The sequence below is a fragment of the Salmo salar genome, chromosome 18 (genome assembly GCF_965601325.2).
Source record: "Salmo salar chromosome 18, fSalSal1, whole genome shotgun sequence".
Lineage (NCBI taxonomy): Eukaryota > Metazoa > Chordata > Actinopteri > Salmoniformes > Salmonidae > Salmo > Salmo salar.
Genome location: NC_138308.1, coordinates 22091548 through 22118549, shown reverse-complemented (window position 1 = coordinate 22118549; position 27002 = coordinate 22091548). Strand labels below are relative to the sequence as shown.

At 42.1% G+C, this 27002-nt stretch overlaps 1 protein-coding gene across 2 annotated transcripts in view; it reads right to left on the bottom strand.

The window, feature by feature from the left end:
* Nucleotides 1-27002, bottom strand: part of LOC106577034 (disintegrin and metalloproteinase domain-containing protein 12) — a 156412-nt gene that overhangs the window by 73068 nt on the left and 56342 nt on the right. For both annotated transcript variants that reach the window (XM_014154703.3, XM_014154704.3), the window contains exon 3: nucleotides 26453-26526. In XM_014154703.3, coding sequence (XP_014010178.3) covers nucleotides 26453-26526 — 74 coding nt within the window. The remainder of the gene's footprint in view (nucleotides 1-26452; nucleotides 26527-27002) is intronic.

Here is a 27002-nt window from a genome sequence, read left to right as displayed (position 1 = left end):
AGCCTATGCTACCCACCAGTCCCTCGACTTCTTGGCGCTGACGGAAACATGGATTACCACAGAAAACACTGCTACTCCTACTGCTCTCTCCTCGTCTGACCACGTGTTCTCGCACACCCCGAGAGCATCTGGCCAGCGGGGTGGTGGCACTGGAATCCTCATCTCTCCCAAGTGGACATTCTCTCTTTCTCCCCTGACCCATCTGTCTATCGCCTCCTTTGAATTCCATGCTGTCACAATCACTAGCCCATTCAAGCTTAACATCCTTACCATTTATCGCCCTCCAGGTTCCCTTGGAGAGTTCATCAATGAGCTTGACGCCTTGATAAGTTCCTTTCCTGAGGATGGCTCACCCCTGACAGTTCTGGGTGACTTTAACCTCCCTACGTCTACCTTTGACTCATTTCTCTCTGCCTTCTTCTTTCCACTCCTCTCCTCTTTTGACCTCACCCTCTCACCGTCCCCCCCCTACTCACAAGGCAGGCATTACGCTTGACCTCATCTTCACTAGATGCTGTTCTTCTACTAATCTCACTGCAACTCCCCTCCAAGTTTCCGATCACTACCTTGTATCCTTTTCCCTCTCGCTCTCCTCCAACACTACTCACTCTGCCCCTACTCAGATGGTATTGCGGCGTCGCAACCTTCGCTCTCTCTCTCCTGCTACTCTCTCCTCTTTCAATCCTTCTCCAACCAATCTCCTGATTCTGCCTCCTCCCTTTCTGCATTCTTTGACTCTCTATGTCCCCTATCCTCCCGACCGGCTCGGTCCCCCCCTCCTGCTCCGTGGCTTGACGACTCATTGCGAGCTCACAGAACATGGCTCCGGGCAGCCGAGCGGAAATGGAGGAAAACTAGCCTCCCTGCGGACCTGGCATCTTTTCACTTCCTCCTCTCTACATTTTCCTCCTCTGTTTCTGCTGCTAAAGCCACTTTCTACCACTCTAATTTCCAAGCATCTGCCTCTTATCCTAGGAAGCTCTTTGCCACCTTCTCCTCCCTCCTGAATCCTCCTCCCACCCCCCCTCCTCCCTCTCTGCGGATGACTTTGTCAACCATTTTTAAAAGAAGGTCAACGACATCCGATCCTCCTGTAGGTTCATGCTATACAACATTCGCAGAGTACGACCCTGCCTTACACAGAAAGCGGCACAGGTCCTAATCCAGGCACTTGTCATCTCCCGTCTGGATTACTGCAACTCCCTGTTGGCGGGGCTCCCTGCCTGTGCCATTAAACCCCTACAACTCATCCAGAACGCCGCAGCCCGTCTGGTGTTCAACATTCCCAAGTTTTCTCACGTCACCCCGCTCCTCCACACACTCCACTGGCTTCCAGTTGAAGCTCGCATCTGCTACAAGACCATGGTGCTTGCCTACGGAGCTGTGAGGGGAACGGCACCTCCGTACCTTCAGGCTCTGATCAGGCCCTACACCCAAACAAGGGCACTGCATTCATCCACCTCTGGCCTGCTGGCCCCCCTACCTCTGCGGAAGCACAGTTCCTACTCAGCCCAGTCAAAACTGTTCGCTGCTCTGGCACCCCAATGGTGGAACAAGCTCCCTCACGACGCCAGGACAGCGGAGTCAATCACCACCTTCCGTAGACACCTGAAACCCCACCTCTTTAAGGAATACCTGGGATAGGATATAGTAATCCTTCTAACCCTCCCCCCCCCAAAAAAATATATAGATGTACTATTGTAAAGTGGTTGTTCCACTGGATATCTTAAGGTGAATGCACCAATTTGTAAGTCGCTCTGGATAAGAGCGTCTGCTAAATGACGTAAATGTAAATGTAGTTTCCCAGTCCCTGCCCCTGAAAAACGTCCCCACAACATGATGCTGCCACCAACATGCTTCACCGTAGGGATGGTGCCAGGATTCCTCCAGACGTGACGCTTGGCATTCAGGCCAAAGAGTTCAATCTTGGTTTCATCAGACCAGACAATCTTGTTTCCCATGGTCTGAGAGTCTTTAGGTACCATTTAGCAAACTCCAAGCGGGCTGTCATGTGCCTTTTACTGAGGAGTGGTTTCCGTCTGGCCACTCTACCATAAAGGCCTGATTGGTGGAGTGCTGCAAAGATGGTTGTCCTTCTGGAAGGTTCTCCTATCTCCACAGAGGACCTCTGGAGCTCTGTCAGAGTGACCATTGAGTTCTTGGTCACCTCCCTGACCAAGGCCTTTCTCCCCCGATTGCTCAGTTTTGCCGGGTGGTCAGCTATAGGAAGAGTCTTGGTGGTTCCAAACTGCTTCCATTTAAGAATGATGGGAGGCCACTGCGTTATTGGGGACCTTCAATGCGGCAGACATTTTTTGGTACCCTTCCCCAGATCTGTGCCTTGACATAATCCTGTCTCGGAGCTCTACTGACAATTCCTTTGACCTCATGGCTTGGTTTTTGCTCTGACATGCACTTTCAACTGTGGGACCTTATATAAACAGGTGTGTACCTTTCCAAATCATGTCCAATCAATTGGTAGAAACATCTCAAGGATGATCAATGGAAACAGGATGCACCTGAGATCAATTTTAAGTCTCATAGCAAAGGGTCTGAATACTTAACAAAATGTGGAAAAGGTCAAGGGGTCTGAATACTTTCCGAATGCACTGTAACAGTGTCTGTCTTGACTGGAGTAGTCTAGAAAAGCTAGCTAAGCTAATTGAGGCCACATCATGCAGCACTTTCTCCCAAACCCCATTCAGATATAACAACAGCCTACCTGTTGGTTACTCGTTGTAGCTTACTCCTTCTAATTTTTCTAACTTTTAATTCCGTTATTTTATTCCATCTTGCATTACATTGGTGAACTCTCGCTCCACTTGCTACACATTGAGCATATTTGGCGGTTTGATTGGCCAACATATACAACATGCTACACACATGAAGCCTACCGTCCAGCTACCAGCCTTTTTTTATGGTGCTCATGTCATAAAAATACATTGAAAAGTTTGTTGTTTTATTAAATTAATAATTTGAAATGTCATGGTGTATCCTTGTACGTAACAATATTACATGGATATTTTAATTACATTTAGAAAAATCATTTTCAGTGTTAAAATAGGCCTATAATCTTTTGGGCCTCAAAAAATGAATACTCATACTCATATTCAAATAATAACATCCGTTCGGACGCATGCTCTGAGTACTGAGTATGCATCCTGGTATTCCGTCTGGCCCTGTAGCCTTGCGAACGTTAACCTGTTTAAAGGTCTTACTCACATCGGCTACGGAGCAAGATCATGCATGGTTTAGTGTTGCTTGACTCAAAGCAAGCATTAAAGGCATCTAGCAGGCTCGTGTCGCTGGGCAGCTCACGGCTTGACTTCCCTTTCAAATCCATGATAGTTTCAAAGCCCTGCCACATCCGTTGAGCATCAGAGCTGGGGTAGTAGGATCTGATCTTAGTACTGTATTGACGCTTTGCCTGTTTGATGGCTCATCGGAGGTTGTAGCGGGATTTCTTATAAGCGTCCGGATTAGTGTTCCACTCCTTGAAAGCGGCAGCTCTAACCTGTAGCTCAGTGCGGATGTTGCCTGTAATCTCTGGCTTCTGGTTGGGGTATGTTCGTACGGTTACTGTGGGGACAACGTCATCGATGCACTTATTATTGAAGCCGGTGACTGATGTGGTAAACTCCTCAATGTTGAATCCCGGAAAATATTCCAGTCTTTGCTAGCTAAACAGTCCTGTAGCTTAGCATCCACTTCATGGGACCAATGAGTTGAGTGGGAAATATCAGAGAAAATATCACCCCCCACTACGTTGACCCATATTTGAGCAAAACTATTTAAAAAAAAAATGTCCCTAACATAATCACGATAACAAATCTTCTGGGGTGGATGGAGTGGATTTGAGAAATCAGTCAGTGGGATATATATATATTTTTTTTAAATGGGACACAGTGTGCATCCAAGTCCCAGCAGGAAGCTCCCATGAAGCTCCCTAGCCATCCTACGCTGTTTCCTGCCGACCAATATTTAGGATTAGATGAGGAGGGATTAGTCAATCATGTCAGACATTGAAAAAGTCTTCAGGAGGTATACCAGAAATGAGTGCTGGATTGAAGCTTAGCGCTCCTGTTTGTGGCTCTATGTCTCACCTATGACAAGGTGGTTGTTTCTTCATCAATCACAATCTTTATCTTACCATTAGCAACACATCACATTAATATCAATAAGCCAGAAGCGAGTAAACCCACAGTGGCATGGTTTAATTGAAAATGTATTAAGCTACACTGGGGATCTATATCAGAGAAGAGAGGAGGTTTGATAGACAGGCTACAGTAGGCACTGGCATGTCCAGGATAAGAGGATACGTTCGGAGTCCAGACAGGATTTGTGTCAAGCTAATGCTAATTCCGTCCAAATGCTAAAGAGGAGTTTTTGGGGCAGGTTTGGAAGCTGGGCTTTGGCAGAGTTGTCCTTGAGTAAGGTGCCATGACATACATTACTGCAGCAGCCACTGGTTTGACATGATGAAATCCTGTTGTAATCATCTCCTTGGCACAGGGCAGATGGCGCGTATTAGTTCATGGGTGTTTGGTGTCTGCATGTTCAGCCTACTTCACCTCTTTGCGATACACTACCAGTTCTCTATGGCTGGTTGTTTTATTAGTGAGTTAGAGCTTTGTGTGGTAGAATTCCACAAGGCCAACAATATCAAGGCAGTTACAGTATGTGATTTGAAAGATATAGATCCATTCTTGGTACGTACAATATCCTTCTATATTCTTTAAAAAAAATCAAATAAATCACCATGGTATGTCATGTATTTTCATCAAGAATAGATACTTCATAAGCTTGTTGGAGCTCGGACATACAGTTTCCTCACCAGGCAGCACACTCTTGAGAAAGGAAAAGATAGCAAGAAATATATTTTCCCCCTGGACATTGAAACAGCTCAATTTGATTACACCCCCCTTTATTAATGACTGCCCATAAGGGGCCCTTTTTTTGTTGAGGGACAGGCAGCCAATCAAATTATATTTAGATGGCGGATGACTTCAAAGTATCTGGCAGAGCCTTTGATCTCGTCTCGTAGCAATCGGCGTGACAGTCACCAGAATCCTCAGCACAAACCCAGCATGAATTCAGAATGTACAGCTGGCATTTTTTATATCATATCACCACTATAGCAAGCCAACAGTGTTGTGGATGGTCTTTCTATAGTGATTGGGGAGTAATGGAATTGTGTTGAGAGGTAGTGAAATGGCTTTGGTGTCACAAATAAAAATGAGGGGGGGTCGTACAGTGATGAATTGTTTAAGGTTGATTTACAGTGGAATGCATGGGAGATTTTAAGATTGACACATGTGTCTTGTTTGATAAATGGATGTGTCTACTTTGATAAATGACATTCTGTGGTAGGTCAGGAACATGGGTTTAAAAACAACATGGTCACAATCACAACTATGAGCAAATCTGCCAGTTGCCAACAAGCAACTCTTCACATGTCCTAGGGTGAACTATTGTGCAGTACACTTCAGTCAGAGTAAAGTGTTTGTCTGCTGTCTGAAATGAAAATGCAGATTCTCGTTGGTCAGGCAGAAAATAGGTGGATGAGATGCGACTGTAAGGTAAGTAGACTAGCAATTTTCATCGACTTCTTGCTTTCCCACTTTTCAGCGTCTTTTGTGGTGTCAGAAACTTTTGTAATCATTTCCACTTCTCCTGCCTTATAGACACAAAGTTCTGTTACACAAGTCATCATAATGCTCCAATCAATAACCATTGATTTCCTAGTCCTCAGAGCCTGTTGCGTTTCATTAAACTCAGACTAACATCTAATTAGCGATTTCTTAATAGATGTTACACAGGTTAATTGTGATAAACGAGACCCTTTAAATGGAACCTTAGGGAGGGTGAAACCACCGTCATCCATCTTATCTTGCTGTTTCAAACTTTAAACCTCCTCCTCTGTAGTTACTGTACATCATCTTCAACAGAAGTGTTTGTTGAGGACATGACTACTAGACACGTTTTGTTGTACGAACCTAGAAAATTAGAAAAACTAAATGAGAGGAAGTTTTGCTCCTGCAAAAAAAAAGGGTTTGCAGCATGTTCCATAGACAGCCTTGTTTGAACATTTGTTCAGCCTCCGCTTTTCTTGGGCTTTTACATTAGGTGAGGTATGGGGTGTGGGAAGATCGTCTGCACTTGGAGTGCAGATGAACAGAAGGAGGAAACCTTAGGTGTGGTTCAAGTAGCCTGAGGTAGTGTAGGAAAGCACTGGAGCCAGACTAAACCTCCTCCTAGTTTCTCTCTATCCTCTCTCCTTCCTTATACTTTCTACCTCTTTATGTCCTCTCTCTCACCACTTTTAAATCACCACTTTTAGCCTTCTCTTTTAGTGAAGCATCTGTTTGTTGCCTCCACTTTTCTATAATTGATTACTAGGCTTTTTCCTTCTGACATTCAAATCTCTGCTTTTTACCCAAGACTGCTGAGCCCAGTAGAGATAACAAGAACTAAGTCCATTTCCTTTGTCTGAGGATAATCTTAAAACCCAATTTGGTGTTAAAGACATTACAATTTGATGTAGACAAATACTTTGGATAAACAATTTCCTTAGAATGTTATTTAAGCAATAAGGCACTAGGAGGTGCGGTATATGGCCAATATACCACGGCTAAGGGCTACGACGCAATGCGGAGTGCCTGGACACCGGATATGCATGCCATAACAGAAGGTAGTTTACAGTGTTTCTAAAGTGTTATGTTTAAGCAATAAGGCCTGAGCGGGTGTGGTATATTGGCCATATATCACAAACCCCTGAGGTGCCTTATTGCTATCATAAACTGGTTACCAACGTAATTAGAGCAGTAAAAATACATGTTTTGTCATACCAGTGCTATACGGTCTGATATACCACGGCTGTCAGCCAATCAGCATTCAGGGCTTGACCACACAGTTTATAATTTCAAATAGAACATTCATGTAAAAGCCGAACAACCTTTACCGACGGTATATAATGACTTAATTGACAGAACATGTTATTTTTTCAACAAAGAGATTCAAGTTTTTCTGAACAGTTATATTTTTCATCAAAGTACAACCAATGATTGGCATTGTGTTTGATGTAACAACATTGGACATTTAAACCCTGCACCTGTACTCTGGCAGCATAAATCATTTAATGTTCTATGTAAATTCATGGCTGTTGAAATCCATTTCAATACACACAACTCCACGACTCATGTAATAATTCACCATTACAGGAACCCCCCTGAGCACTGAACCATTTGACTGAAATCCAGCTCTGCTCTTTACAGCTTTCATGCTCTTTTAAAGCAGTAATCTGGGTGATTTTCATTTAGTCTCTCATTCTCACAACCCCCCTGCCTAGAACTCCCAAAGCAAAGAAAAACCTTCTCCCAGCATGTCGCAAAACACTGCTATTACTTCAGATACTGCTAGCCAAAGTGGAGGAGAGCGGTACGAGAAAGCAAGTGAGAAAAAGAGAAAGAAAGAGAAAATTATGAAACAGCGCTGGTTGACAGCCCTGATTCTATTTCCACACGCGTCTGCATCCCAAATTGATTTACATACAGCCCCGTATCTCCCGGCTTAGGGCCCAGCTCGTGGAGCGATGGAGTGCACAGAGCCAAAGAAAAGAAGGAAAAGAAGTGGAGGAAGAAAAAAAAATCAAACCCATTCAGCTGAAGAAATACTCCCCCACTTATCATGCTTGGTCAAAGCCTAGTTAGCTGCACAGAGTGCCTTTCTTGTTAAGGCACATACTGTATACTGTATATAAGACCTCCAGATACTGTTGTTATCTAGCTACAGAAGGGAAGATACGTGTTCTCTTATCCCACTGTAGATGTGTTAGTAAGCCTCTTCCAGATTCTGTCTTTTCTATCGGGTGTGCCCCCATGCCATCGCTGAACACTTCAACATCCGCACTACATTAGCATTCCAGCACCAGTCGTGGTCAGTAACTGTAACTAGCAGTGCTTGACTTGGATGGAAATAGGTGCCGGTACTCATTTGGGTACTGGTACTGTTTATATTTAGATGCAGGATCTCCACAATACCTTTAAGTTAATATTTTATAAGAGGAACAGGAGCTCAAGCAGTACAACATTTGAGGTGCCGGTATTCAGCTCCGGTGAGCTCCTGCCCAAGTCAAGCACTGGTAACTAGGGACTTATTGATCACTCATGAACAAAAACTGATCACTACATGAAAAGCATAGGCTAAGGGACTTTTTAAACATGCATTTCCATCGAACATGCTGCAAATCTTGAGATCCCAGTCAATTAGTAAAACAGAGACCAATGTTTCTGAGCTAAGCCTGATTTCGGTGATGGTTCAAGCTCACATGGATCTGATGCGAAAAAGGCACACTGAAAACGTATTCATGGTCATTACCAAAGACTCAATAACTGCTGGAACATTTTTCATTACATTTGAGAAATATTGAATGTAAATATGACGTGACACCTCATTCGTTGGTGTTGTTTGGCCTCCACTTATAAGTGTTTTGGTTGGTGAGGCATCTCAACCTGTATATTTTCTTGAGCCTGGCAGTAACTAAGCAGCTCACACTCATTTGTTGAGCCCTGTTAAATAAATGTCTTCCCTCTCTCTCTACAAGTTATCTTGTTTAATCTTCTTTCTAGTGTACAAAAAGAGAGCACACTTTAACAAGATGCATTGTCACTTAAAATGTAATGTGCAAATGAAATGTCTCATTCATGGGGAAAACATGTAACACTCCTGCACACTGAAGTGCTGAAGCTCTCTGAACCCTACAACGAGCATTGGGAAATAAAGACCTTGTACACTAGAAAGATAATGAAAGATGAGACCCTAAGAAAGAAGAAATGTCTGTAACAGTGCTCAAGTGATCGTGGGCTGCTGAGTTACTGTCAGCCTCAGGAACCTATACAGGACATAATGCGATGCCTCATGAAACAAAATACGTTGTCATTCCACCTCATTCCACCTCAAAAAGCACAAGAAATAAGATCGTCACCAACCATTTCAGATTGTTCTGAAATCGTTTCTGTATTTAGAAACAGATACGATTACCATTCCTGAAACATTGATCTCTGAGAAACTAAGCTAATTGTTGCACCCACATTTGCCATTTTAATTGAAAGGATTTATATAATCATGAGCATAAGCTATTGGTTTTGTATCCAAAGTTGCAAAGAAAATGCTGTGATGCAATAAACACAAGAGACCAGCAAAATAGATAAAGAGGTGTAGCAGGAACAGCGGCATCTAGTGGGCAAAACGTGGTACTTTCACACTCATTTATGGTATAGAACGCAAGCGATTTCAATAGCTCATTTCTATGAACAGGGGGAAAAAAACATCACCAGATTCACAGGGAATACATTAAAGGTTGAAGAAACAATACTCCAAGTAGCAGCTCCATACTACTTGTCAGATATAGAGAACTGATACTGTATACTGGTTGTTGGGGTGGGATTGGTGTTGGGTGTCTGCGGATGGCTATTGATCATTTTATTCGAATATTCTTTGTACGAAGAATTATGGTCCAAATCGGATGTTAGGTACTATATTTATTTGAATCCTTTCAATTAAAATAGCCAATTTGGGTGCAATCAATTAGCTTAATTTCTCAGAGATCAAATTATATTTCAACAAAATAATGTTTCAGGAATGCTAATCTTATGTTTCTAACTACAGAAATGATTTCAGAACAATCTGATATGGTCGGTGACGAAATCCTCTTCCTTGTGCTTTTTTTGAGGTGGAATGACTAAGTATTTTGGTCCATGAGACATCTCATTATGTCTTGTATAGGTTCTTGAGCCCGACAGTAACTCAGCAGCCCACGATCACTTGAGCACTGTTAAAGACATTTCTTCCCTCTCAAGGTCTCTTGTTTCATTCTCTTTGTAGTGTACAGTGTCTTACTTTTCCTTTTGATCTATGCATCCTATTATTAACACTACTGCAAATCCTACGTTCACTTATTTACACAGAATTATACAAATGTAGGGTGTTAAACAACTGTTATGTGAATCACCTACAAAATCGTCAGATCAGACCAGCGATCTGACATTAACTAACTAGTTATACACAAGAGCTCCAGAGACCGCATGACAATTGAAGATAACAGCTCTGAGATATGGTGCACTTTTTTAAAAGAACGAACCATTTCATCGCCTGTTTGCCTACACGTCCAGAATATGTAACACCATAAAACCATTCCCAGACTGAACATAGTTTTCCTTGTTACTGTACAAAGAGCATGATGTCATACTCCCTGAGACTCTTTAAAGGTAACAGTTGGCCAATTGTCAGAGAGGAAAATTCTTAATCTAACAGTGATCCCTTTACGTACATACAGTACATGCCAATTTCCCTTAGGCCTGAACTGTACTGTGGGTTTGAACTGATGTAAAACTAGCATTAGCATTAGTCTTACAACGATGTGACACAAAAAGGTGCATGAAGAGTTAATTTCTGAAAAAGCGACTGTATGTGTTTCTGGTTCTGCTGATGACGTTACAAGCGAACCTGAGAAGCCCAAGGCAGTATCACAACTAACAAGCAGTGAACCATGGAACTGTTTTATCAAAGTTTGTTAGAAACATTACTTTTTAGATAATTACAGATAATCCCATAAATCAATCTTCTTTGTTCACAGATTGTAAGAGCCATAATGCAGAAAATAGTATTTTGCTGTTTTAAGTTATTAAAGTATTATTATTTATGTGAATATTTGTATATTTGTTAATATTGAGAATATTTTCTATCTATTTGGAACATTCCATTAGGGATATTTGTATAGGAATCCCCCTTTGCATATGCTAGTTGCGCCATTTAGTTTAATCCATATGAGGTCATATCCGTGACATCACTGCTTAGATCAGAAGGCAATAATAAATCTATGGAGCAATACAGTTTTTGACCGTGTTAAATTAATTTTCTTTGTAAACCTTTCATTACTATTCAAAACGTCAAATGGAGAAGCTTTTGAATGTTTTTATTCGCATCAGACACAACTTTTTACATAGACTACTGTGGTTGCTGAGCCACTACACAGATGCAAATACTTACAAGTTTATTAACATCCACATTCTTCATTTATACAGCTGCATGTTAAAAAAAGTATTTTGCAGCTCTTCCAACGTTCCCTTTTGTAGTGGGGGCCAATGTGCATATCTGTAATGGTCATCTTAAATCAATGATTACAACTTTTTTAAAGACACAGGACTGATGTCAACACCAACTGCCTGTCAAATTCACATTTCATATGAACTATTTAAAATAAAATTAGCCATTTAACTTGTAAATATGAGACAAACATTTGTAAAATCTCAACATAGCTGAGAACGATTATAAACTGGGTGGTTCGACCCCTGAATGCTGATTGCCTGAAAGCCATGGTATATCAGACCGTATACCACCGGTATGACAAAACATGTATTTTTACTGCTCTAATTTCGTTGGTAAGCAGTTTATAATAGCAATAAGGCACCTCGGTGGTTTGTGATATATGGCCAATATACCACGGCTAAGGGCTGTGTCCTAAGAAAGAGCCCTTAGCCGTGGTATATTGGCAATATACCACACCCGCTCAGGCCTTATTGCTTAAACATGACATTTTAGAAACACTGTAAGCTACCTCATGTTATGGCATGCATATGTACCGTAATGGCTGATGACAGTGACATAAGTCACATAATAACCACTGTATTAAGTCAACCTTCAGACGCATAAGGACCTAAACGTGACAACTAACTTCCTGTGTTTGTAGACTGTTACAAACTCTGTGGGAAAAAGCTTGCTGGCAAAGTATTTATTCCAGTCAGCCACATCCGCAACAACCCCCAGGCGTTGTTTAGTAACTACCCACTGCTCAGATGCAAAACCGCTGCTTTAGCTACTTCCATATTCACATTCATAACAAGTTCTACACCGGAACTAATGAGTGACTGGGGATCTTAAAGGAAGGAGGCCCATTATTATTCATTGAACAAAGTAAACAAATACACAAATATTACTGTCAGTGTGTTACTATCTCTCCAATTAATCTAAGGTTGCTCCCCAAAGTGGTCTCATTGTTCTGCCAAACATCTTTTTTTCTTCAGGGAAAACAGACAAAGGGCTGAATAGAAAATAGAAGTGGTATCCAGATTCTCTGCCTTAAGCTCCCTCTACAAACTTTACTTCTTTGTTTTTTTTCTTCCTTTTTTCCTTTCTTGTTTTTGTGAAGATTGACACCTCTTTACAATTCATTATTTGCATGTAGTCGAATAGGCATGGACACACTGCATAAAGAAACAGTGATTGACAGCTGAGGTACACAGACCACTGGAGGTGGATGGTACCAATGACGGAAAGCAATGACACACATACACTCCAAAAGAGTTCTTCGGCTGTCCCGATAGGAGAACCCGTTTTGGTTCCAGGTAGAACGCTTTTGGGTTCCATGTAGAACCTCCTGGAACCAAACAGGTTTATTCAAAGGGTTCTCCTATGGGGACAGCCAAAGAACCCTTTAGGTTCTAGATAGCACTTGTAATTCAACAACAACAAAAAACACAATATTACTTCCCCTTAATCCCTTCCCACCCAAAGCACACTCTCTGCTCTTTAAATGTCTGGCATTATTAATTCCAATTCTTTTCTGTTTTTACAGACGCAGCTTTGATTCTAGAATAAGATAATAGCGTCCAATTTGTCATCCCACACCTCATTACCCTGGAAACATGATGGGGGTTGTCTTCCACTGCACAGTATCACTTAAACAGAGGATCAGGGTGATCGGACTGTCACAGAGTACGCATTTTGAGTTATTGCTGTGGTGGCCAGAGAGGCACATGTCAACTATGGACTCACTAAGGGTGAAGTGTAAAGTCACATACAGGAACTACTTTGAAATGAATACATTCCTCAGTTCCTCCTCATTCCTAATGATTCTAACTGCTCTCTGAAAGTGTTAGAATTGCAGTACAATGAGAGCCTGCCTTCATTGCTATAAGCAATGTGCAGGAATACTGGAGCTACACTGACCCTGGACAGGAAGTAGGATTGTGGTCGAATAGGCACACAAGGGGCTCAGGTTAAAGGTCAGAAGGTCATTGTGTTCCCAAGATGCAAGGTGTAAATTGTTCTGACAACAGCTCTGGCACCCCTGACCCTGCTTCACTACTTTGTCTTCCCTCTTCAGTACCTGAGAATAATACATGCTTTAAAAAAAATCTTTACCCTGACTCTGAACATCTGACTCTCACAGTCCGATACTGGGGAGATTATATGATTCTCAGGGTTGACTGACCTTAAACCTAGAAGTCCACTGTCCAATATGATTGGTATGTGGCAAAAATATTTGAAAGTCATCCATAATTAATCTCCTGGACTGGAACCTTCATAATCTCTTGTCTGTTTTAAATAGAACATCCATTTCTTATTTAGGACCTTATAACAAAATGGATAAGTCTAAAACAAATCCCCGGTTCGCTTATCTATATTCTGAATAAAACATCCCTCATGTTCCTGTTCTCTCTCTGTTTGTCCACTTGATTTGCTGCTCCCATGCAGGTTCAGCAAGGCCTTACACACCAGCTGGGTAAAATCCCCTCCATCAGTGATGTGATGCATTTCCTTACTTCCTTGTTTTCCTAAGCACATCTGGCAGATGACGGAGCCACACTTCCCATCCTGTGTTTGTGTGTGTGTTGTGTGCATGTGCACTTCTTGCTCACAGGTTTCAGCTCAAAGCCAGAACCATGTAGTCCCCATAATCTTTACATCACCTGGATCGCCTGACAGCTAAGACAGTGATTTGACTGACATATCCATGTGAGATAAAGATCTGTGAGACTATAAAGCTGCTCTAATCTGATACAAATAACCTCAGCAGAGGCACGATCTAGCCCAATAACCTCTCTCTCATGGGTCTCTTAGTTATGACTTCTTCTCTGTACAATAAATGTTCATTAGAGGATATACAGTACCAGTCAACAGTTTGGACACACCTACTCAGGGTTTCTCTTTATTTTTACTATTTTCTACATTGTAGAATAATAGTGAAGACATCACAACTATAACATAACACATGAAATCATGTAGTAACCAAAAAAAGTGTTAAACAAATCAAAATATATGTTATATTTGAGATTCTTCAAAGTAGGCACCCTTTGCCTTGATGACAGCTTTACACTCTTGGCATTCTCTCAAACAACTTCATGAGGTAGTCACCTGGAATGCATTTCAATTAACAGGTGTGCCTTGTTAAATGTTAATTTGTGGAATTTATTTACTTCTTAATGAGTTTGAGCCAATCAGTTGTGTTGTGACAAGGTAGGGGTGGTACACAGAAGATAGCCCTATTTGATAAAATACCAAGTCCATATTATGGCAAGAACAGCTCAAATAAATGCTTCAGAGTTCAAGTAACAGACACATCTCAACATCAACTGTTCAGAGGAGACTGTGTGAATCAGGCCTTCATGGTCGAAATGCTACAAAGAAACAACTACTAAAGGACACTAATAATAAGAAGAGACTTGCTTGGGCCAAGAAACACGAGCAATGGACATTAGACCGGTGGAAATCTGTCCTTTGGTCTGATGAGCCCAAATTTGAGATTTTTTGTTCCAACTACCATGTCTTAGTGAGACGCAGAGTAGGTGAACGAATGATCGCCGCATGTTTAGTTCCCACCGTGAAGCATGGAGGAGGTGGTGTGATGGTGTGGGGGTGCTTTGCTGGTGACACTGTTGGTGATTTATTTAGAATTCAAGGCACACTTAACCAGCATGGCTACCACAACATTTTGCAGCGATACATCATCCAATATGGTTTGCACTTAGAGGAACTATCATTTGTTTTTCAACAGGACAATGACCCAACACACCTCCAGGCTGTGTAAGGGCTATTTGACCAAGAAGGAGAGTGATGGAGTGCTCCATCAGATGACCTGCCCTGCACAATCACCCGACCTCAACCCAACTGAGATGGATTGGGATGAGTTGGACCGCAGAGTGAAGGAAAAACAGCCAACAAGTGCTCAGCATATGTGGGAACTCCTTCAAGACTGTTGGAAAAACATTCCAGGTGAAGCTGGTTGAGAGAATGCCAAGAGTGTGCAAAGCTGTCATCAAGGCAAAGGATGGCTACTTTGAAGAATCTAACATCTAAAATATATTTTGATTGTTTAACCTCTTACATCTAGACGTTCCGCTAGCGGAACTCCTGCTCCAATATCCAATGATAGGCGTGGCGCGAATTACAAATTCCTCTAAAATACAAAAACTTCCATTTTTCAAACATATGACTATTTCACAGCATTTTAAAGACAAGACTCTCCTTTATCTAACCACACTGTCCGATTTCAAAAAGGCTTTACAGCGAAAGCAAAACATTAGATTATGTCAGCAGAGTACCCAGCCAGAAATAATCAGACACCCATTTTTCAAGCTAGCATATAATGTCACAAAAAACAAAACCACAGCTAAATGCAGCACTAACCTTTGATGATCTTCATCAGATGACACACCTAGGACATTATGTTATACAATACATGCATGTTTTGTTCAATCAAGTTCATATTTATATCAAAAACCAGCTTTTTACATTAGCATGTGACGTTCAGAACTAGCATAGCCCCCGCAAACCTCCAGTGAATTTACTAAATTACTCACGATAAACGTTCACAAAAAACATAACAATTATTTTAAGAATTATAGATACAGAACTCCTTTGTGCAATCGAGGTGTCCGATTTTAAAATAGCTTTTCGGTGAAAGCACATTTTGCAATATTCTCAGTAGATAGCCCGGCATCACAGGGCTAGCTATTTAGACACCCACCAAGTTTAGCACTCACCAAAGTCAGATTTACTATTAGAAAAGTTTGATTACCTTTGGTGTTCTTCGTCAGAATGCACTCCCAGGACTGCTACTTCAATAACAAATGTTGGTTTGGTTCAAAATAATCCATAGTTATATCCAAACAGCGGCGTTTTGTTTGTGCGTTCAAGACACTATCCGAAGTGTAAATAAGGGTCACGAGCATGGCGCATTTCGTGACAAAAGATTTCGAAATATTCCATTACCGTACTTCGAAGCATGTCAACCGCTGTTTAAAATAAATTTTTATGCCATTTTTCTCATAAAAAAGCGATAATATTCCGACCGGGAATCTGCGTTTAGGTAAACAGACGAAAGAAAACAAAGCATGGGGTCGATGCGGGCACGCGCCTGAGTCTCACAGTACTGTAACCAGCCACTACCCAAACGCGCTACTTTTTTTCAGCCAGAGCCTGCAAAGCCACGATTCAGCTTTTTGCCGCCTTCTGAGAGCCCATGGGAGCCGTAGGAAGTGTCACGTAACAGCAGAGATCCTCTGTAATGGATAGAGATAATCAAGCAGGGCAAGAAATTGTCAGACAGGGCACTTCCTGCATGGAATCTTCTCAGGTTTTGGCCTGCCAAATGAGTTCTGTTATACTCACAGACACCATTCAAACAGTTTTAGAAACTTTGGAGTGTTTTCTATCCAAAGCTAATAATTATATGCAGATTCTAGTTTCTGGGCAGGAGTAATAATCAGATTAAATTGGGTACGTTTTTTATCCGGCTGTGAAAATACTGCCCCCTAGCCATAACAGGTTAACACTTTTTTGGTTACTACATGATTCCATATGTGTTATTTCATACTTCTGATGTCTTCTCTATTATTCTACAATGTAGAAAATAGTAAAAAATTAAGAAAATACCCTGGAATGAGTAGGTGTGGCCAAACTTTTGACTGGTACTGTATATCGGAGGGTAGTTCCCTAAAGGTTTTTGTAAATTTCTGAGACCGTGTTCTCTCATTATAACTTTGGTATGGATGGCAAAGGGGGCCAAGAGGCTTGCATCTTCATATGAAACATGATTATGATATAGTCGACCCAGGATAGATTTGGGCTGTGCAACCGGATATACTAGGGCAGGAAATTTAACATAATGACACATTGTAATGTTCACATTGTGTCAGAGACAAATGCATGTGAATGCAATATATAATGTACATGCAAATCATACCATCTCCAGAGATCTCTATAGTAGCAGAAAAAAATAATGCATTCCCTCACTCTCCAGGATGTCTTCCTTTCCCGCTGATCCAGATAAATAGGAACATTATTCACCATTAACATCTAGGGCCCCAGTCCCAAAGCAAGAGAAGGAAAAAGCCCTACATAACTTACCATATGTTTTGCACTTGCCTACACAGCAATAGAGATGTACAGTGAGGAGGGAAAGTATTTGATCCCCTGCTGATTTTGTACGTTTGCCCACTGACAAAGAAATGATCAGTCGATAATTTTAATGGTAGGTTTATTTGAACAGTGAGAGACAGAATAACAACAACAAAAAATCCAGAAAAACGCATGTCAAAAATGTTATAAATTGATTTGCATTTTAATGAGGGAAATAAGTATTTGACCCCTCTGCAAAACATGACTTAGTACTTGGTGGCAAAACCCTTGTTGGCAATCACAGAGGTCAGACCTTTCTTGTAGTTGGCCACCAGGTTTGCACACATCTGAGGAGGGATTTTGTCCCACTCCTCTTTGCAGATCTTCTCCAAATCATTAAGGTTTGGAGGCTGACGTTTGGCAACTCGAACCTTCAGCTCCCTCCACAGATTTTCTATGGGATTAAGGTCTGGAGACTGGCTAGGCCACTCCAGGACCTTCATGTGCTTCTTCTTGAGCCACTCCTTTGTTGCCTTGACCGTGTGTTTTGGGTCATTGTCATGCTGGAATACCCATCCACGACCCATTTTCAATGCCCTGGCTGAGGGAAGGAGGTTCTCAACCAAGATTTGACGGTACATGGCCCCGTCCATCGTCCCTTTGATGCGGTGAAGTTGTCCTGTCCCCTTAGCAGAAAAACACCCCCAAAGCATAATGTTTCCACCTCCATGTTTGACGGTGGGGATGGTGTTCTTGGGGCCATAGGCAGCCTTCCTCCTCCTCCAAACACGGTGAGTTGAGTTGATGCCAAAGAGCTCCCTTTTGGTCTCATCTGACCACAACACTTTCACCCAGTTGTCCTCTGAATCATTCAGATGTTCATTGGCAAACTTCAGACGGGCATGTATATGTGCTTTCTTGAGCAGGGGGACCTTGCGGGCGCTGCAGGATTTCAGTCCTTCACGGCGTAGTGTGTTACCAATTGTTTTCTTGGTGACTATGGTCCCAGCTACCTTGAGATCATTGACAAGATCCTCCCGTGTAGTTCTGGGCTGATTCCTCACCGTTCTCATGATCATTGCAACTCCAGGAGGTGAGATCTTGCATGGAGCCCCAGGCCGAGGGAGATTGACAGTTCTTTTGTGTTTCTTCCATTTGCGAATAATCGCACCAACTGTTGTCACCTTCTCACCAAGCTGCTTGGCGATGGTCTTGTAGCCCATTCCAGCCTTGTGTAGGTCTACAATCTTGTCCCTGACATCCTTGGAGAGCTCTTTGGTCTTGACCATGGTGGAGAGTTTGGAATCTGATTGATTGATTGCTTCTGTGGACAGGTAACAAGTGAGATTAGGAGCACTCCCTTTAAGAGTGTGCTCCTAATCTCAGCTTGTTACCTGTATAAAAGACACCTGGGAGCCAGAAATCTTTCTGATTGAGAGGGGGTCAAATACTTATTTCCCTCATTAAAATGCAAATCAATTTATAACATTTTTGACATGGGTTTTTCTGGATTTTTTTGCTGTTATTCTGTCTCTCACTGTTCAAATAAACCTACCATTAAAGTTATAGACTGATCATTTCATTGTCAGTGGACAAACGTACAAAATCAGCAGGGGATCAAATACGTTTTTTCCCTCACTGTAGGATCGCAATTTGACCAATGTTGTCACAGCAAAATAATCCTGCAGAAACATGATTTGAACGTTTAGTCCATAATGTTACTTGATCGGCAGTTAGGCTATTAGCTGCCCAAAACTAAGCTACATGAAAAGTGCAATACTGTTAATAGAACTGTTTGTTAGTGTTGGTTTTCAGTGAATTTATGTAAATCACGAAGCTCATCTGCATTTCCTGCGATGCAGGAAAATTCTCAGCAACAAAAGAGTGGTCAAATTAAGATTCTACATCTGTAGTTAATTTCACTGACACCATATCTATCAGTGTGATTTTTAAAAGCAGGGGTTTGCTCTGTGAGGCCGTTGGGCACGGCAGAAAATGCATCACATCCCAAGTCTCATTTGAAGGCACTTACTCTCTGTAATGTTCTCAAGTGCGAACCACAAACTGCTGATGCTCGCAGGACTTCAACCGCTCTGCAAGCTAACACCCCTGATAAGGGACCCATATATGTAAGGTTAAAAGCAGTGAAAATTGGGTGACGTCCCACCAAATGTTCTCTCAGGTAGATGAGAAATGCAGACACAAGAAAACACACACAACACAAACACTTTTGCTAAGTGGCTTGACAACATCCTTGCTACAATGACTGTTCCCTAAAAATAGCCAGACGGGAGCAGCAAGAGGTGATGTCATATGTTTTAGCAATCTCAAGGAGAGGATGTAAGCTTGAAATAAATTTGGAACATCTAGAATGTTAGAGGCTTGCCTCAAACTACTCAGCTAACAGTAAACTGTCCTAGAACCTGAGAGAAAGTGTTGTACTGTTTAATGAATGGTTGACAACACTGTATATACAGGACAAACCATGTCCCTGTGTAGTCCTGAAAATCTGTTATTTCAGGAAAGTTTGTAACCTTGGTAGGGAACTCTATCAGACAACCAAAAAGATGGATAACCAGAGGCTAGAATCAGCTGTTGTTGTGAGTGGCCATAGCCCATAGTGCTGTAAACAGGTGGTCCAGTTCTTCCATTCCCATTGTCCAGATGTCCAGTAGAAAAGCTGGCTGCAAAGACATGGCTCCTCCACGAAACATAGGACACCGACAGAGGTCCCACAATCCATCTGGAAAAACACTCATACAGAGAGATGAATAGAGAACAAGGGCCAGTCTGAGCTTGGCTTAAGGTCTACCTCATGCAAATACAGAAATGGAATACTCTTCTCTTATCCCTGAACAACACCAAGGGATTCCTCCTTCTGTTCTTTTTAGTGATATGGGGACGATACTTTATCAATACTTTGACTCCAAGTATCGATTTGTAAAAATTATTATATATATTTATGCTTTGCTAGGTAGCGTTAGCCAGCGCTAGTCGGTTGTACTTGCGCTCATACGCCAGTATTTTTCATCTTATAACTTGTTGTCCATCTTCTTTTTCAATAGTGAGCCAACATGTTTTTAGCACTTTTATTTCCTTGACTGATCAAAACTAATTTTCTCATGCTCTCTCATCTCTCTGCAGCAGACATTGTAGTGAGCAATATGTTTGGAACATCAAATCGCAATAAAATCGCATTATCAAATCACAATACATATAAAATCATGGAAAGCGTGAGAATTTCCATACATATTGTATCGGCACCTAAGTATCGTGATACTATCGTACCTGACATTTCCCAGCCCTAATTATTTGGTCCTTTAAGTAGCAGGCAACTCTTCCCAAGGGCAATCTGTATTACCCCTTGAACTTTCTCACATTCTTTCTGACCACTAATTAAAAAAGACCACAAGAAGCAATAAGACTATCAATAATTGCTGTTCTAAACTTAGGGATAACTGAAGCTTCTGCACATGTAATTTGAAAAGAGAAAAATCCACTCAGTTTAATTCTGTATTGGAAATGTTATTTATTTTAGCAGTAGGGGAATTGTCATTGACGCTTGCACAACTGCAAACACTCATGGGGTAGCCACCCACTGCCAAGTGTTCCATTTCACAACCCAAAACATTGCCAGAAATAGTACCTAATCAATGCAGAGTAGAGTAAGTCTAACGGAAAGAATTCCATCTAAAAGTCACAGAGCCTTTATTGGTATGGATGTATTACATTACTTTTTTTATCAACAAATTCGCTCTAATGTACTTCAGTGTATTTACTAAGGCTAAAAGGCACACATGGACGAAAATGTACTTCATACCAAAGGCTAAGAGCGTTTTGTACAATTTAACCCGGCAATGCTACGCAAATGGATTGTGACCGGTATAGTGCACAGAGTCTTGGCACACGAAGCAGGGGGCACAGAGATTTGGCAACGGGGGCAGAGAGTACTGCTGAGGGCACACTGTGTTGGCACCAGACACAGCAGCCTGGTCCAAATCCCCCACTGGTGGCTCGAATCAGGTCGCAAGTCGCCTGTGGAGAGGGGAAAGGTTCTGGAAAGAGCTGGTCTTCAGAGAGACGGGCTGCTCACATACTCCCTCACACACACACACCCACCACTCTTCCTACCATATTCATCTGCCACTGGAGGTCCATACACAGGATGGGATGGATTGGAGAGAGTGAGAAAGACAGAGAAAGAGAGTGAGAGAATGAAAGAGAGTGAAAGCAAAAAAGAGTGAACATTTGAGAGACAGGGATTAAATCCTTGGCGAAGAGACGCAATGCAGCTAATGTCCTGTGCTGCTCTTAGAGACATCGTCATGGTAGTTGTCTCGTCTCGTGACCTGCCAGGTCACTAGGTCGCTGTAGTGTTTGTTTAGTCTGCCTGGAAAGCCATCATTACAGTGTTTACACTGAGCTGTAAGGGAGTGCTTAAAACCACCCCATTATGCTGCAGAGTTGACAGGCGAACGAGCTAACCACTAATTCCTTTCAACTGGACCCGTGCTACTGAAATAACTCTGACACATGACTAAGACATATCTCTGATTTGACAGATCCAATTACCCAGCTAAGGACACCAGCGCTCTCTTTGTCCAGGGTCTTCCTCTTGTCAATGAGCTTCTCCACTAATGATGTACTCCAAGTCTAGTACTGGTGGTTGTTTGGGATCATGACATTGTCAGTCCTCTACTCTGTTTGGTACAGCTCATACGGGGCCTCATCTGAACTCATCTCCTGCTAATCATGACAGTCTTGAGGAGGATGTTGCTATGGGGATGTTTGTGGCAGCCATAATGATGTTGTTTAACAGTGACCTGTGTTTGTGAAGGATCCGCTATCTCCTATTCCTTCCTGGCAGAAAAGTATTTGAGGAAATGTCTTCATGGGGAAGTAATCTGTCAACAACTGAGCTGTCGAATGGATTCAAGACAAATCTTTCAGGAACTGGCCCAGATAAGAGAAATGGATGGAGACATTAAAAAGTTATTCTGTTGTCTGGGAATTTCCTGTATCATTACTGTAGATGCCTAATGCTGAAATTATGTGCAGTTACATACTAAAAGCTTTGCAACACCCAAAAGTACAGCATGACCTGAATCAAATGAATGTACTAGGAAAATTGGAAAATTGAACAGTATTAAATGGAACTCTTCCTGACAAGACAATTTATCAAAATCCACTCAACCCAGCCGGCACACATCAACCTGGTCTCAGAGCATTTCATATTATTCTGTACGTAAATTCGAGACACTCCATTTCGTATGATATGTTCCGTTTAGTATGGTATGTATTAATTTGTGGATGTCCATAATCAATTACGTATGATATGGTACGAATTACAATTCATATGATATGAACAAATATGTAAATGTGTAATATGTTAAGAATTTCAAAAATGTACAATATGTTATGAATTTGCAAAAACGTATAATATGTTATGAATTTCCAATTGGTTGTAGTTAACGTTAGCTAGTTGGCTAATGCTAACATTAGCTAGTTGGCTAACATTGGCTAGGCTAGGGGTTAGAAGTAGGGGTTAAGGTTAGGAGTTAGGTTAAAGGGTTAACATTAGCTAGCTGACTAACGTTAGCTATGCTAGGGGTTAGAGGAATGGGTTAGGGTTAAGGTTAGGAGTTAAGTTAAAGGGTTAAGATTAGGGTTAGGGGAGGGGTTAGCTAACATGCCAAGTAGTTGCAAAGTATATAACAAATTGTTGAAAAGTTGCTAATTAGCTAAAATGCTAAATTGTCCGTGATGACATTCGAACACGCAACCTTTGGGTCCTATCCATCCACCCCGACCAACAACCCTCCTTTTGTTTCTTGCCTTAATTAGCCTTCTGTCTTATGTAACCATACCAAACGTAACATATCATACTAATTTGAGTGTCCTCGGATTTACATTTACTATGTTACGTCTAGTCTATGAGACCAGGTAGCACACACACACACACACACACACACACACACACACACACACACACACACACACACACACACACACACACACACACACACACACACACACACACACACACACACACACACACACACACACACACACACACACACACACACACACACACACACATTCTTTCTTCCTACCGTTGCAGTCTTTAATCAGTGTAATGTCTCATAGGACTGACATCATGAGAGGCTGTCTAACATGCTCTAGATCACGGCTATTATAACCTTTGACCTTTGAGTCCCCCTATGGATTCAGAACGCTATTTCTCTATAGTCTCTGTACTGCTTGTAGTAGTCATGTATTGCCTGAAAACTGCCATTGTTTATGCCCCTGCCATCAAGAGTGACTAAAACTGGCATCTTAAGGGCTAGACCTCATCAAAAAGTATTGACATAACCAAAGCCAAATGCAAGACTTATAACCTTCCTCCTTCAGTCAATCTTTCTTCATCCTCTCACTACTCCGTCCTTCTGTGATTTGCATAATCTGATCCATTTTGTTTTTACACAGCTTGGTGTCTCTGCATGGCAGTGTGGGCCGTTGTGAGGTTCTTGTATTTTTCACAACGTTCCTGACTAATGACAGAAAATTCCATTATAAAATCAATATCTGAAGCCTTGAAAACGTTGAAACAATGATCCGGTGGGTGCTGCTTCAGGAGCAGGGAGGCACTCCACTCAGACTGAATAAATAAAAACAGCTCCGCTGGCAGGCAGGCAGGCAGGCAGGCAGGCAGGCAGGCACACACACACACACACACACACACACACACACACACACACACACACACACACACACACACACACACACACACACACACACACACACACACACACACACACACACACACACACACACACACACACACACACACACACACACACACACACACACACACACACCCTCCAAAAAACTAAACAGAGAAATGGGAATAAATGAGAGCCAGGATCCAATGAGGCCAGATGCATCAGCCTAATTTCTCAGTCTGTTGCTCAGGTACAGAGCTGACAGAGAGCCAACATCAAGCTCAGACAGAACATGCAGGTCCAACACTAAATTGACCGCTTTTTTGGGTCAAATATTTCCAGGAGAAACCAAAGGAAAAAGTTGAAGTGGGTTTGGGCTGTTACTTTAGAGAGACTCAATAACTGGAAGTAGCCTTTGCTTGTGCAAGCCAGAACAGCTCAAAGAAGTATCTCCTGTTTCTGTAGCGTGAGGCAGCTTGATGTACAAGTACACCCCATGGACAAGACGCTAGTCTATCACAGGGCAGTCCCTCAATCTATCTCCTTAGTGTCAAGCAGAGATGCATCGGGTCCCATTTTTATAGTCTTTGGTATGACTCGGCCAGGGATCAAACTCCCAGACTTCCAATCTCTGGACAGACACTAACCACAAGGCCACTGAGTTGGTCTCACAATACTGTTAATGCTACACAGGTTGTGAGTGCTTCTAGCTGAGAGGATAGAGGAATCAATCTATTGATGATAATCAATGAACAAACGCATGCTTGCCCAAACACACACAGCCTGAACAGCTCTATACTTTCTCAAGGCCAGACTGTTGGGTCAGAGGGCTGCTAGCTAACATATTGGTTTATTAATTAGATTGGCTATTCTGTTTACTTTTTGGTAGAGCTAGATCTTTTCAGATTGGCCCTGGACCAGGTGTGCACTTGAGGAAAACCAAATTAGGAAACCTTATGGACTCAGCAGAACTCTGTAAAAAAAAAAACACCACTTACAGTAAACCTTGCATAACTCAGCCAAGAAAACATCCACTTACTAAACAGGTCCTTTAATTCAGTTGACCAACTCACTCTTACTGAAAACCAATAAAACAAAAACTCTTATGGAATGCATACCAGAATCTCTATACATTTCAGGGTACTTTCTGCTCTACCTGTCGCTTAGATCTGTCTGTCTACAGTGCAGCTAATTTATTGGTGAAACTAATTTCTTAGGATAATAGAACCTTCATACTGAACGCTATTAAGTGGACATTAGCAGCATATTGTGGTGTTATACACCACAAACAGAGAGCAAACTACTACTCTGTGCTGGCTCAGAGGTTCTTCCTACCTCTTGATCCTACAGAGAAGGCAGGGAGGGTACAACCCCGCACAGTGCACACACAGAGAGCATGCAGAGGTCACACACCACCTGTGTCTGGGTACAGACGTGAGACAGACATCAGCGGACACATCTGGAGGGAGGCAGGGAGGAGGACAGGTGGAACAGACGGAAGGGAATTCCTGGGCTGGCTTATCTCTCACAGCTGACACACGGGTCACCAAGGTTGGCGATGCGGGTAGGGTACTTGGGTGGGATTTTATATTTTTAGGAATAGGCTGGTGGGAATTTTGTCAGGGACACAGATTAAGTTGGACAGTAGAAGTGAGGTGATGAGGAAAATCAGAGTTTTGGTGTTTATAGTGGGTGTGTTTCAAAGGAGTGACGGGAGTGAATGCAGTACACAAAATCAATGAGAATATCCTAATGTCAAAGTGTATGTACTATCTCAGTAGCGTTGCAGTGAAATCTGATAGATCTCCGGGGTCTTATCCCTACTGGTCTAGTCTATGCATCTATGGTGGTCCATCAAACCTGGCAGACTAAACCAACTGGAGGGAGATCATGTCTCCTGCACAGTGTCCAAGCCAAGGAGTGTAAGTTACACATTCAAACGCAATGATTAAGCCAAGTATAAAATACTTGAAGGCCTATGGCTGCTTCAGACCTAATACCTGGCCCAAGTCTCCTTGCTTCTGGAAATGCTTAGCTTGTACTGTATATATATGAACCGTGTGTATATATGCAGTTGATTTCACAAATACTCCATAGGATTCCCAGTTCTCATGCCTGGTGTTATATTCCACAGTCTGGAAGAGAAAAAGGTGTTGAGAGAGAGAAAAAAAACCTCTCGAGTCCACTTCACCCTCATTCTCTATCAACTATCATCACTCAACTCTTCAGAGAGACTAAACCATAAAAGTGCCTCGACATTTGTTCTGTGAAATATTTTTTCCCCTCCATAAACTGTATCAGCCCTCATACTGTAGAATCGTTTCCCGTAGCTCTTACTACAGCCATGGGCACAGCATATGCTAGTTGAAGAGCAACACATCTGATCATTGTTTACTCCATATGTTAATGTGATTGTATCTTCCCAAATTCAAACAAACCATTTCAATAGTCCCCAAAACATCCATATTCCTTTGGAAGCCGAGATGCCTGTAGTGATGAAGGTCTGATGTAGGACTTTAGGATGTGCAGTGGAATATAGAATGATGACTTACTGGTTTTTTTCTAGTGCCAGGACCAGTTGTTCACCTTCCGCCTCCACCACCAGCTTCAGTGATGCAGGATGACTCTAGAACACAAACACAGGACACCAGAGGTGAGGGGACGGGACACCCAGCACAGCTGACACATACTGGACAGGAAGTACGCGGGCATGCTGGGAAAGGGCCAGGAAGAGGGATTCCAGTTCCCAGATCCATTGCATTGGTGGTTGTCATGACTAGGGCCCTGTTTTCCTGACTACGTAACCCGACCATGGAAAGCTCTGGACTCTAGCCATGACAGCTGACTTTTTGATGAGCACATACACTACCACACTACCGTTCAAAAGTTTGGGGTCACTTAGAAATGTCCTTGTTTTTGAAAGAAAAGCTCATTTTTGGTCCATTAAAATAACATCAAATTGATCAGAAATACAGTGTAGACATTGTTAACGTTGTAAATGACTATTGCAGCTGGAATCGGCAGATTCTTTTATGGAATATCTACGTAGGCGTACAGAGGCCCATGATCAGCAACCATCATTCCTGTGTTCCAATGGCATGT